The sequence below is a fragment of the Melospiza georgiana genome, chromosome 1 (genome assembly GCF_028018845.1).
Source record: "Melospiza georgiana isolate bMelGeo1 chromosome 1, bMelGeo1.pri, whole genome shotgun sequence".
Lineage (NCBI taxonomy): Eukaryota > Metazoa > Chordata > Aves > Passeriformes > Passerellidae > Melospiza > Melospiza georgiana.
The window spans coordinates 118,780,014-118,794,542 of NC_080430.1; the positions used below are offsets into that span (position 1 = coordinate 118,780,014).

At 38.1% G+C, this 14,529-nt stretch overlaps 1 protein-coding gene across 3 annotated transcripts in view; it reads left to right on the top strand.

The window, feature by feature from the left end:
* The window catches only part of NKAIN3 (sodium/potassium transporting ATPase interacting 3), a 341,381-nt gene that overhangs the window by 246,071 nt on the left and 80,781 nt on the right, over window positions 1-14,529 (top strand). For all 3 annotated transcript variants that reach the window (XM_058039914.1, XM_058039898.1, XM_058039907.1), the window contains exon 4: window positions 1,938-2,135. In XM_058039914.1, the coding sequence (XP_057895897.1) occupies window positions 1,938-2,135 (198 nt within the window). The remainder of the gene's footprint in view (window positions 1-1,937; window positions 2,136-14,529) is intronic.

The window sequence follows — 14,529 nt, forward strand, 5'->3', positions numbered from 1 at the left end:
TGTGTTGGCCAAATTTATCAAGCCGTTTCCCGATGTAATTTTGTCATTGGCTGTGAACTAGCCAAGTATGAATACTGTAACAAAATATAATTTTAAAAACATAAAGACAAAAAACAATAAAGGATAAATAAGCCTTCAAGAGCAAAGGAAGATGTGACACCAACACCATGGGCGTCACAATTTATTCCCACAGTTGTGATAACAAAGTGTTACCTCACAATATTTGATACACACGAACCCAGCAATCCACATTCCTTCTTAGCAAAGGCTTTCTGAGCTAGGTTAGATGGAATATGTGTGTGCTGCTTGACAACTGGCATTTCTTTGAGTTGACAATCTTTAAAAGCACTTGATTACACTGTGCAATCTCTGGCATTGTTGTACAAAGAAAGCCCTCCCTGGCTGTTTCTTGTGACTCTATATTTATGATTATATTTTCATTAAACTGTGTTGCTTGTCAGCTTCTTATTTCACAAGCTGTTTTCATGTTGCAGCTGAAAATTTTCTGAACCAGTATCAAGGATTGACATGCAAAGTCAAAAGACAAATGGCTCATCAACTCGAAATAATGCATTTGGAAATCTAGCAACTCTGTATTTAAAGGGTAGAGAAGTGGTGGAGAAAAAATCAGCAGATCACAAAGGCAGACTTCTTACTGATAACCAAGATATAGTTAAGATGGCAGGATTTAATTCCCATGTTAACTTTCAGGTGAGGCCAGAATGAAGGCAATTAACAAAGGAAAATAACAAATTAACTACTTCTGCAGCTGGAATCTGGACTGAATTTCCCTTTGGTTGGGGTAGAAGTAAATGGCCAAAGACAGGACATATTTGTAGGATGCAAAGGGCAAAGTGGTGTCAAGGCAGTGCTCACAACTGTCATATATGGAAGGCAGGGGTATTTTGTGGGCACATGGCTGACAGTTTTGCAGACATTTTTTACTTGGAGTTCAGAATGAGAATCATGGGAACATAAATCTGAATTAATTATTTAAAGTAGCAATATTATATTGATACTTTACACTCTCATTTATCTCCAGTGACGAGGCTTGGGTGTTTTTTGCATTTAAATGGCATTCATTCAATTTGAGTGTATTTTAATTTTTTTATGCACATTTTTTTTTATACATGACCTGAAGAACCAAATGTTTTGTTAATTCAAATGAATTGTCTTGCTTGTACTTCATAGGTAAGCTCTTATAAAATTTTTAGTAAATTAGTAGGTTTGCCACTTTGCTCCACGTGGAAGTGGTAAGAGGTTTACTAAAATGCACAGACGTATACATCCTGTGTGGGTTAGAGTGCAACCAGTACTCATCTGGGTAGGTTTAATATCTGAGGTGGAAGATTATTTGAGTGTAGAGAACTTACTGCTTTTATTTTAAACACAGATCAGTTCACCAGTGTGGGTCCGTTATCTAAGCTGAGAAGTTGGTAATCTGGATGAGAGGCAGAGGGAAGAAAAGAGAGCAGGGTGCTTGGCTGGAGACATCTCATTTGAATCTGGTGATGGAAGTCATCAAATATGATGTAAATTTCATTCAGGTTGTCTCCAGTACCATGGGGTAAAACTGGTTCGATTGTCTGTTAAAAAAAAAAAAAAAAAGAACAGTCCTTAAGTGATCTTCTAATAAAGTAACATTGAAATTGCTTTTCAGGTGATAAGTCCAAGGGAACATGTGTTTGTACAGTACCTGGTAGGATGGTTCTTATGCAAGGCAGAAATTCCTGTGCACAACTGCAAAATAATCAAGGAATATTCGCCATTTCCTCTCTCCACTTCAACATTGTACTCTCATGCTAGAATTACTGGGGGGAGGATTACGGATAATTACCTCATTGCCTTCATGATAGAAAAGTTCTTTTATTTCCCCTTTCTTCACCCTAAAAATGAAAACTGAAGTGTGTTCACAGTTTTTGCCCTCCCTCTCCTAGGAGACGGATCTCATGACCTTTAACATCTCCATGCACCGCTCCTGGTGGCGGGAGCACGGGCCCGGCTGCGTACGAAGGGTGGTGCGTCCTTCTTCCCCTGGCGTCCTGGAGGACTACTCCTACGTCTCCGTGACAGGCTGCATCATTGATTTCCAGTACCTAGAGGTCATTCACAGCGCTATCCAAATACTCCTCTCCGTAAGTTCACGGTTCTTCTCCTGCTGGGAATCCATCGGTTCTTTCACGCACAGCCTGCTCTTGCTGCATGTTCTGGAAAGGGAGTGGAGTGGGTGATGGATGGCTGCAGAGTGTGGTGGTGTTCGCAGGGGTCCCAGGACGAGGGAAGAGATGAGAATCTTGACTCCATGTTTCAGAAGGCTGATTTATTATTTTATGATATATATTGTATTAAAACAAAATGATATATTGAAACTATACTAAAGAATAGAAGAAAGGATTTCATCAGAAGGCTAGAAAGGAAAGGAATGGAATGATAATAAACTCTTGTGACTGACAGAGAGTCTGAGCCAGCTGGACTGTGACTGGCCATTAATTAAAAGCAACAACATGAGACCAATCAAAGATGCACCTGTTGCATTCCACAGCAGCAGATAATTATTGTTTACATTTCGTTTCTGAGGCTTCTCAGCTTCTCAGGAGAAAAATCGTAGCAAAAGGATTTTTCATAAAATATGTCTGTGACAGCAGAGATTTTTAATTGTGTTTTGAATTAGAGAATTATATACACATTACTAAAATGTGCACTGTTCCTTTCTTTTCTTATATCTCTTCAAGTTCTGTACAGACCTAATACCCATTCTGGCCGCAGTTGGGATAAGTGGAAATTAACTTGAGTCCTTGGCTCTCATTCATTGAGATGTAGAGCAAAGCAAAGCAGACTTGCCCAAAATTAATTTGCCAAAACCTTTTTGTAGTTCACAATCAATGATGCCATTTACTCAGCCCTGATTGTAAATGTATTTTACATGATATGTAGCTAAGTTTCTTCCCAGACTCAGCTATGGATTGATCCTTGAAAAAGGTGAAAAAAAATGTTAGGAATTAAAGTACGTGTTTATATTTAACCATGTAATTCTTTCTCTCCTTGAACTCTGCATTATCAGAACACTCTACCTCCATTGTCCACATTTGTTGCAGCATCAGTCAAAAAATGAAATCACAAGAAGTTGTTGTAAAAGCCTGCAGTGCAGGGAAGTGCTGGGACTCAATCAGTTTTTTTGGGAGCAACAACCCAGTCTTGGCCACAGTTTTTCCTCTTGGCTGCTTCTGCTTGTGATTAACAGGTCGTTTGGCATGAGCTGTGTGTGATCTTCTAGAAGCGTTAGCTCTTTCTTTTCATAGCTGCGGGTAGTGCAGTGCAGCTGCCAGACTCTGACTGGATGCACATAGGATCGATCACCCCAGATATCCAGGGGTACATCTATAGGTATATCTCAAAATATACCTATTTTGAGAACATAAATGCTCGTGGCTCATGGTCCTCACGATGACCCTGTTAGACAGTGGGACAAGAGGTGCAGTCTGCAGTCCGCACCCGCTAGTCAGGTGAGGTACCTGCTCTACGCAGCCAGAAGGGATGCGTATTTCTGGTCTGTTCAGTATTTCAAGCTGTTTTACTAACAATCTGGTGTATACTACCACTTGCAAAGTAAAAGGCATCTGTGGAATAGATCTCACTGGTTAATTTAAATTTGAAATTATTTTTTAAATTATTTTTAAATTCAGCTGGTTGTTGATCACAGGAAATGTTTCTTGCACTTATCAGTGCAGTGCAGTTCTGTCAAATGGCAGGAATACAAATATTAATATTCAAATATTAGAATAAACACAATTAATATATACAAACTAAAAATATTGAATATAAAAATAGAGAAATTCTGTAATAATTAAAAATTGAAAGATGTAACTGGCCTTTTCTTTCTAAAGAACTGACTGATTGCTGTGCTGGGTTAAATAAAAATTCAAAATTTTAATTAAATTAAAAATTTAAAATGTGCCCAGAACTTATGAGGCATGACTGTGAATTAAATAGTTTCCCATTTCAGATAGTGCTTTGAATTATACAAACAATGCTAAAATTAAAATACTGTATAAAATGTGAGGTTTTCCTCCAGTTTTACTATCTTGCTACGCCATCCGTGACATGTTATGATTAACATACCATGAATCTGTACTTCAGTTTGCATTCTGAATTGTAATTTATGCTTGTTTCATGTACCATGCCACAATAGAGAAGTCACCACCTGGATTATCAAATAATTTGCAGTTTTCTCCCATTTCTGAATACTACTGGCTTAAGGAAGTTCCCATCCATTTTGGATGCATAACTTCTTTTCCTAATTGGAGTACCAATTTCAGTTGTTAGTTAAAAGGTAATTTTGGTTGTCTTTTCAAAGGACTGGGGAACTGTATGTAGATCATGAGATAATTTTTTTTTACCTTTTCCTGGTAGCTAGTCCCAAAAGCATACTATTCCTTTTTGGACCTTACTATCTACTTAGTTTTCTTAACATTTTTATGAGGCAATAGTAGTGTAACAAACCATTTTACAGTGTAAAAAACTTCCTTGGCATAACAAATCATTTTACCATGCTAAGCTTTGTCCAAATGACTGCGAATACAAACACTTCCATTTGGTAGGGAGTTAGAGCCTCTGAAAGAAGAAACACCTCCGAGGGGTAAGTATTGGATACCTGTCGAGATATATAACTCACTAGCAGCATTTTTTAAAGGTGACTTTTGTTTTTTTTTTAACTGGTATAGTTTTATATGCAGAGAATGCTGCAGCTGCAGTTACATTAAACCCTGCTTCAGGAAATAGGCTTAACATCTATTTATTTAATTTTAACATGGTAAAGCTATTTTTACATCTGCTTTTTAGTTGTTTCTAAATATATATTTTTATTGATGAACCAGTAACTTTGTATCTCATCCTGATTCTGGGTGCCTATGTAAGTAATTGGTAGTTGAAGATGTTAAACATTTCTTTAACTTGAGGGGGAATCAGGAGAAGTATGAGAGAATGGGATGCAATTAATAGTAAAGAATAATTATAGTTAATTTTGTGTTTAAAATCTATATTTATTTGCTGTAGGGCATGATAGATATATTATTTTGATGAATAAATTCTTCTGCACAACACCTTTAAAATGCAAGACAGAACATCATTACAGAACCCTCAATTTTCAGGGAACAAATTAATAATGCAGTCAAAATGGTGACAACTTAGCATCTTTGAGAAGAAGATTTCATACAATTTTTGTTGTTATTTGGAAATAGTTAATGCACACTGAGAGTATTAAATGCCAGGTACACGCTGGCTTCAATAGCCTGATCATTAAAAAGTTCTCCAAGTTGTTGCAGAGAGATTTGTATTAGACCCAGAGCCTGATATGACATTAACACAGTGCAGCACAAAGCCCCAAGCCAGGGTTCACTGTGCTAACTCTGGAATTAGCAGCCACATGACTTCATCAGTGCTGAGGAAGCAAAATTAATAAATTTTGGCAGAGCAATGGGCTGACACAACTACATGTTTCTGGGCCAGGAGACATTACTTTCATTCAATGCTGCGTTGGACAAGGTGAAGTTACTTCTCCTTCCATTCTCATCAAGGTATAGAAGGATAACCTAAAATCCAGACCACTGAAAGCTGGGGGGAAGCAAAGAAAGTGAAAACTCTAAGCCTAAAAACATGCAAAACACGCAAGCTCTTTGGCATGTTGATGCAAATTCAGGATATTTTGAAGGAAGCTTCTGGTTTACTTTGTAGCTGTCCATCTGCTCCCTCTCATGAGTGTCAATTATTGTAACCCTCAGGCTGCCTGCTGGACCTACAGAGGAGGAACAGCCACAAGAAACCCCCAAACCCTCTCTGCAGAGCCATGTATAAATTCAGATAAATATGTAATACAGGGAGATTAACAATACTGAATTTTTTTCCATAGTGAAGTAAAAGGCAGTGAGCATATCTGCCTAAGGTAAAGTTATCAGCAGTGGATAGCTTATCACATACACTGTCAAGCACAAAACACACATTAAAATAGAAAAATACATTACTTTCTACAGAATATAATGAAGTTGTAATATCAGAAATATAAGAAAAAGCACTCCTGGTAGCCAAATTTGGAATTGGATACTATGGTCACTGTGAGCAGAGTCACCATCTGCTAATGTGTACATCCCAAAAAAATACCTTCCCAGTGCTTCTTTCAACTCATGAATTTGTAAATGTTGAATGCTTTCCCTAAGAGGCAACAGGCTTCTACAGCAGCTTCCAACAGTGTCTGAATGCTCAGTAAAATGTCTGCCACTAGTAGAACAATTGCAATCTCTGTATCAAAAAATCACTCAGAAGGGATGGGGTGGGACGGTCATCTGATCCAACCCCCCTGACCCTTAGCTGGGTGCACCTAGAGCAGCCTCCCCAGGACTGTGAACAAACAGCTTCTGAATATCTCCAAGGAGGGAGACTCCATAACCTCCCTGAGCAACCTGTGCCTTGGCTTGATAACCCTCACATTGAAAAAGTGTTTTCTGGTGTTCAGAGGGAACCCTCTGTGTTCCAGTTTGTACCCATTGCCCCTGGTCCTGGCACTGGGCACCACTGAGAAGAGTCTGGCTCCATCCTCATTGCCTGCTCCATTCAAGACCTGGGAGAAGGGCTGCAGCTGAGGCTCAGCAGTGCTGACCAGAGGGGCAGGATCACCTCCCTTCATCTGATGGCAGTAGTCTGCCCTATGCAGCCCAAGGTCTTTCTTAATTTTCTATAAAAATGGCCCCTACCTGCCCAAAAGATTCATAAATATTGATATAGGTTGATGCTAAATACTTTTAAAAATCTACTCGTTAGTATTCTTAGACTTGTCATCCATACATTTGCTGGGTTATCCTGCTTTAATTAACCAGATATGATGATTTCAAATATTTTGAATTTTCATTATTATTGTTATTATTCATAATAATAAAATCATTTGTGTCATAAAGATCATTGCATCCCCTTGTTTGTGAGGACTCTATTCCTCTTTCTTTTTCCTCACAGTTCTCTGATGTTCTTAATCTCTATTCCTCTCTCCAGTACGCACAAGCATCACATCTATAGGGAAATGATAAGCAAGGATCTGACTTAATTTCTGGATATCTGTCACCAGTCAGTGCCTCATACTGACTCCATGCAATTGTCTTGCTTTGTGAATTATTTCTGCCCTGCTGTCTTCAAAGAATCTGCCAAATGTTTATTGTTTAACATAAGGATTAATTATGACATTTGGTAGACCTAAGTGCTTTTTTTTTTATCATCAGAGAAAAATAAAATTTAATTTAAAAAGATATTTAGCACAACAGACATTAAATGGAGGTTATGAGTCCTGTGTAAATAATTAATCAAGGGAAACACTGTGACTACTGAGCTATAGAGACTATGATCGTGGTCAGCGCTGGAGTGGCTCAATGCATTTCAGGTCATTTACCAAGCTTTTACTACTGACCCATAAATTTGAATGCTTTTTTGGGTTGATTTGGATGGCTCTTCCTCTATCCCTGATGTTTAGATGACCTCTATGCAGTTGGGAAAGCTCCAGGAATTGCTCCAAAAGAGGTTGCAAAGCAGCTTTTGCCCCTGCCTTCAGTCAGCCAGAGCTGCAGTTTGGTTCATATTTATTTAAATGTAACAAAAGGTTTAATGATATCAATAAATAATGTGGCTCCTCTGGGTCATTGCAGCAGCCCCTTTTTCCCATTAGTTATGGCCCTGCTATTTTTATAATTGGACAGAAAAGAATGCAAGGAAGAATATCATGTATGGTGCTCCCCAGAGAAAATCACTGCAGGGGCTGACACCAGTGCTCAGGCAGGTTCCTTGCTCTCATTCCATTTCTTTGAGTGACATGTGATTGATTCAGAAAGCCAGTCAATATTCACATGTGATAAAAAAGCCTGAGGTAATTTAGAGTTAAGAGCTACAGGAATTACATGAGTAAAATATAGTTGTCCTCAAGGTATTACATATTTTCTTTAATTTTAGTTTGCATTCTTTCCACATTTTTCATTTAGAAAAGAGTTGGTCTTCTTTTTCATAACAAACAATTGCAAAGTGGTGTGGAAATTAACTTTTTTCATTGTTGGCAGACTAGAACTTCAGCATTTCTTCAGAAAAGTGTATGAAAGATATGCCTGTTCTTCATCACAACCATCATCACAAGCATCATCATCACAACAACAATAAAACCAAGAATAGCCAGGAGCACTTGTCTCTTGGTCATGTGAATAAACAATTATGGTAGGCTGTTGGCTTCTCACAGATTTATTAGTAAGTTGAGTGAGATCACCAGATTATTGAAAATCAGAATACTTTTGCCAGCCTGGGCAATATTACAGAGGAGTTGTCAATCTCTGAAACAGATTGCAAAGAGGCTGCAGATTTGAATTTACCTCCACTGCTTTGTTGTAGTTGTGTCATTGTGTTTGTATCACAATCTATGCCTTGTGTAATTCCTCCACTGTTTGTGGTATTGGTTCAGGGGTGCATACAGCCCATTTCACCTTTGCCATTTACAAGACTTCAGTGTTAAAAAAGTATATCCAAGAGAAAGAAAAATAGTGAGAGACTGTACCTGCACTAACATTCTAGAAATGCCTTTATCCTTTCTTGCTAAATTTAGTCAGACATCATTATTCATGGCTGTGTGTAGATAGTAAAATACACGAGTATATTTGTCTAATTACCAGTCTGGGTCAATAAAGCAGCTATGTGAGACAGGACCAAGATAAATCTGTGGTTTTTCATCTCAGTTGTCAATCCAGGGATGTCTGCTTTTTCAAGTAGCTCATTTAAAAGGAACTGAAAACCATTATATTATAGCTACTTGCATTTTCATTTGTTAATTATTATAATAAAAATTTATCAAAAAATCTTGGCCAGCTTTTGCACCAGAACTGGCTGAGACTGAGGGCATAGCAGACAACAGTTCAAGCATTAGCAATATAGAAGTGCCCTCACCTTGGCAATCAACATAAGAAATTGTACTGCATATTTTCTAATACTTGACATAGAGTTGTTTGCCATTTTACACAACACTGAAAATTACTGTGACAATTTCTGAATTGTCAAAAATGCTACTGAAGTTCTGTGCAGGAATTCTGAAATACTTCTATTTCCACAAATTGTTTATTTTCATTTTTATGGAGCTCACTAACGTTTCAGTCCAATTATGCAAAAGAACTGGAAGTAAATGGGAGATTTATAAAATAGTTGGTTTCCTTCCTTCAACCTCTGCCCATAATTGCCATGCCCATGGCAGAAACACTGCCATAGACAAAATGTCTGCAACTTAGTTACTGCAATTCTCAGATAGATACCTTCATTTTGATTAATTTCCTTCATTGGACTTCATTTCTGAAGTTGACCTGAACTAGCACTGAGCAGGGAACTGCAGCAGCCCAGTGCACAGTAAACATGGTGATTATTGATTCCAATACAAGTGAGTACCTCTGCAAACAAGCAGGAGAGGTGGTGAAGGAGGTAAAGACAGGTTAAAGTGCCTCAGCAAACTTGTATGCCTACATGCTGTCTTTAGAGCTGAGCAGAATGCTGAATGTTGCACCAGGCATTTGGAAATCGTAAGAGAATGAAGTGAAAAATGTAACAGAGATTGCCAATCTAAACCTTTTTTTTAGGGAGCACATAAATCAAACATTTTCATTAAGAAAAGTGAAAGCAGTATTTGCTTTGAACTTTAGGGATATTTTCTTGGCTATATCATTGGAAACCTTTAACACTTAGATGAGCTACTGGGACACCAAAGATCCTGGAAATTCCAAAGGCCAGAGCACATTGTTTCCTAAGATATTTGTCTTCATGCCTCTCAGGACATTCACCAGCTTTCAGCTGCCTGTGGGAATCAGGGCATGATAGTTTACTTGAAAGGTGGAATAAAACTTGTGCCTTTCTGCCAAGCTGCAATTCAGAGCAGAGAGCTTTGCTGCATCAGATTTGTTCCAGCTGTGAAGTTGATAAATCAGCTAAGGAAATTATCTTCTCTAGGCTAGGAGTTCACATGGTGATTGACAGCTCTGGATAGGCTTGACTTTGCTGGATTTTTTTGGTTTGGTTTGGTTGTGTTGTTATGTTTTTTTAATTTCTGAAGAACACAGTTCTCTAATTGACTTTTACATTCAGATATGATTTGAAGTAAAGATGTTTTACTATTTTACTTATTCCTTAGCCTGCACATGTAGTGTAAAATACACAGGCAAACCAGAGGTGACCCTCCCACTGCAGTCTCACTGAGCCTAACAGCAATAAATGTGTGCTCACTCCTGCTCAGCAGCATGATTCTTTCTGCATATTGTAGTTGATACCCATGTGCCCAGACTTTCTTATATGAGGGAAAACTATCCACTGAATAAAACCCATCTCTGTGTGAGCTTCCACTGACAGGACATTTTTCTTTTAATCATGTACTAAATCCACAGCCTAGCTCTTCCACTGAAATTTGTTGCCTGAATGTGACTGGACTGCAGAAAGAATTCTTTTCTCAAATGCAGTCTCCAGAGATTTACAATGCTTTCTGTTTTTTCCTAGGGAAATAGCCGATACCAGGGGAAGGATTTCATTAAACAAGCAGTGAAGCAACCCATACTCCTCAAGATTTGAGGAAATTATTTGATTTTCACTGAGGAGGGAAGTCAGGGTGCATATGCACTCATGGAACTACTTGCTCTCTGTGCTGGTTTTCCATTGGAGCCACCCATAGAAGTGATTTTTTTTTCTGAGAGGAGCTCCTGAGAGCTTCTTCACCATATCAAGCATGGTCTCCTCCCTGTAATCCCACTTCTGTCTGCTGCCCTGCAGTATCTAGCAGTGTGCAATAACATTTAGCCAACATTGAACCCACCACATTATTTGGTGCATTGGCTGGGGAATCTCAAATTGGCAAACCAAAACCACTACACTCTCAGAGCCATGCACAGAAGGACACATGAGGTTTTCAAGGAAAATAGATTTTGATACAGGAAGATTGCAGCGCAGAGTAAGTTTTAAAAGCCCTGTTCTCTGCAAATGTTGCCCTCATAGCTTTTGTAGCTACGTCATCTTGCCCAAATTCTGTAATAAATCTGCTCACCTTGTGACCATTCTTTGTTTTCTATCTAGTATCATGAAAACTGTTAAAAATGTAACTGTTTCCTTTTTATTTTTCAAAGCAGAGCAGGGAATCCCACCAGGACTGTGAGTCTAGCTCAGGATGTGCTTTCCCATGTCGCCACCCATGTTGGTAACACATTTGACTACAGGGCATGGTGGACTTAATAAGGGACTGTTCCATCCTTTGCCATAAATACTTATCTCCTCTCAGCTCTCCTGTGGAAGGTGCTGGGCATGGAAAGAGCCCAGCTCATGCAAAATCCTTGGACACATTGTGTAGGGAAAGGCACTGAGCTGCAGTAGTGATGCAGGTGTAGTTCTTGTGCTGCTTCTGAGCCTGCCAAAGGAGATGGCTGCCACAACGCTCCTCATTCACAGATTAGGGGTGTGAATAGCTCCATGTGGGAGGAAGGAAAGTTGGGAGGGACTATAGACAAGGTACCAGGGAGCAGAGTTTCGCTGCCACTGCAATATACCGAGAGAGATTAATAAGAAGTTTGTACGTGAGTGCAGTCAAGATGCATGTTGATAAAAATCTAAGAAATGATGCTTTACAATATTACATTAGTAAGTTACATAGAGTTACCTAGTGAATTTGCCTTTTTTTAAGTTTAAATTTTTCAGCAGTTGTCTAACTTGCCCAAGTTGGACACTTTTAATACTCTTTTATAGAACAAAGGAAGAGAGACTTGCAATCGAAAGAAAAGCCATAAACACAGATGAGAAGGACAGTTTGTATGAGGGTATGTCCAGGAATAAGTAACTATAAGGATTTTTGTGTACTCTGAAGGTTCAGAATAGGTAGACACTGAGTGAAATGGATGCTTGAGGCATTTCTTTGCTGTGTTTTGTTTATGAGTTAAATAGAAAAGATTTTTAGAGGTCTTGAAAGGAAGACTGATGTAAATTACTTTCAGTTTGTGAGTTTTTTTGTGATGTCAGTAACTGTTCCAAAAGGACAGAATCATGTTAAAGTAGAGGCCTGAGAAGCAAATTTCATTTCTTTTCACTCATGTAGAAGGCTTAAATTGAAACAATTGTCCCCAGAGAAGGAAAAGAATGATGAATAATGGTGTTGTTCCATAATGCTGATGTTAGTCTGAAAATGATAATTGAATAAATCAGGTGTGGTGAAATACTGGATCTGCTGATCTGTCTGAATCTAAGCTACAAGTAAAGATTTTTCAAGAAATCATTCTAAGTGATGTGAAACTTTCTAGCTTAACTTTCCATTACCTCCTATGTAAATTAATGCTATGTAGATTAATTGATAATCATTGCGAATGACAGTACAATTTATAAGCAATTAAACAGCCTCTTAAAAGAACATGATCGTTTCCATTTTTATGTATGAGTTATTTAATATATTTTTATCTTGTTACTTAGTTTATAATGTACCTGATATCTTCACACACATACATGCATAATATAAAAAAATTATCTTTTAATAGTAAATTAAAATATAAAGATCAACACAGAAAACTAAAGTTGCATCCTGGTCAATTATACCAGACACCAGCTTGAGTGTTGATTCAAGTAATATGCTGATTCCCAGGTTTTTCTTACAAAGTTCATCTTCTTGGTATCTCTTATCACTAATGGCCAGGGATTGCCAAGTTCCCCTCCCTGAATACTGATTTTTACCTTGGCAAGCAGGAGTGAACTGGAAAGACTCAAGTGTTTAGTAATTACTTTCCTCTTCCTGGGACCATGATTCTGCCAGTAACCTCACATACAGATGCTCTCTCCAAACCTGCCCAAAGAGGAGCTGAGTCTAGAACACAACTGGACTGCAAGCTTTGCCCTTCCTTTACTTCTCCCCTTTATGTTCTTATTTTCTCTACCACTTTTGCAGAAAGATCTGGTTTAACTATGAAGAGAGACATATTTTCCTTTCCTGACATGACTCTAACTTCTGTCATTGCTTTAGGCAGCTGAAATCAATTTGCTACATGTTTTGTTATGGATACAAATGACCAAGAGTGCGAGCGAATTACAGAAATCTATGCCATGCCCACTACTGATCTCACAAATAAGAGGCTATGCTAGAAGGTGCAGTTGCAATTTTTTTTTTTTTTTTTTTTTGCTCTGGTGTTGATTTCTTTCTTCTTCTGCGTGTGCTTATTTTGTTTTGCCTGAAAATGGTCTTAGGCCTAATTAGCAATAACAGCTACCCCAGACCACCTAACTTACTTTAGAAAGCAACTTTAATGGTATTCCTTAAACTTCCAAATAGAGGATAGGATTACTTCTTAGGACAAAAAAAAAGCACACAAGTTTACCAAGGTAATTTATTTCAGCTTCCCCAATAAACATAATTCAAAATTCCTTTTGCCACCAAAATTCAAGACAGTATCTGGGAGTATGTATGTGTCATATCCCATGGTCCCTACACAGGGTTTTTGGAGTCATAGAATGGTTTGGGTTGGAAGGGACTTTAGAGAGCATCTAGTTCCCTCTTTCCTGCCACAGGCAGGGAGGAGCACCTACCCAGTTCAGCACACATTTTGAGCTTCGCCTTTGTTGTGGAAGGCAGTGAGTTCGCTGCCTATGTTAGCAGAAAATGAACCATCAATGTGATTCTTGACCAAAACCCAACTATAAAAGAAAAGTGTCTGTGCTCCATTTGTTAGTTTTAGAGCATGCTCATTTGTGGGCTCAAACTGCAGCCTCATTTAAACACCCTTCAGTCTTCAAAAATCATTCCTGTTATCTGGGCTGTCTTGTTCACTTGTAATGTGGACCGTATCAGCCTCATGCTACCAAGCTTTAACAAGTGGTACAACTTATCAAGAGATAAAATGGGACAGGTCCTTACAAGCAGAAAATTTAATAGACATCATTTAAAAAATTAGTGATTATCTTGAGAAATATTCCTATTATAAGTTTTTTTTTTGCCTTAGCTTTTTTATTTTCTTGTGCAAATCCTACATAGTGATGTAAAGATGGTACTTTAATCTGGGTTTATTATACCAGAGAGTACACCAGAGTCTACTTTTTTTAACCATGGAATTTTTTTCTAATACAAGCTAGAATATTATTATAAAATTGTATTGATATGGTACAATGTACAATTATATTCATATTATAATATGATATCATTAACAACAGTACTTATATAACTCTCCCTAGCAATCTTATCTAATTACAATAAGTTTGAAGTCATTAGATACCAAGGAAAAAAGCACAAAAGGCTTCAGAATATTTTTAATCTCCTAATCTTTCCACTGGCAGCTAAAATGGATTATGAAAGTCCTGGAAAGAACAGTTTGCCATTCCCCTCCAATGCTCTGCTTTCTGTATCAGTCATACTTATATTAGCAGGACATCCTCATGCTGATAACACACTTGGTGTGCATTGCAGTTTCAGTAGCCCTCTCTGGACTGATGAACCAAACAGGGCCAGAAGATGAGTTTGAGCATCATCCT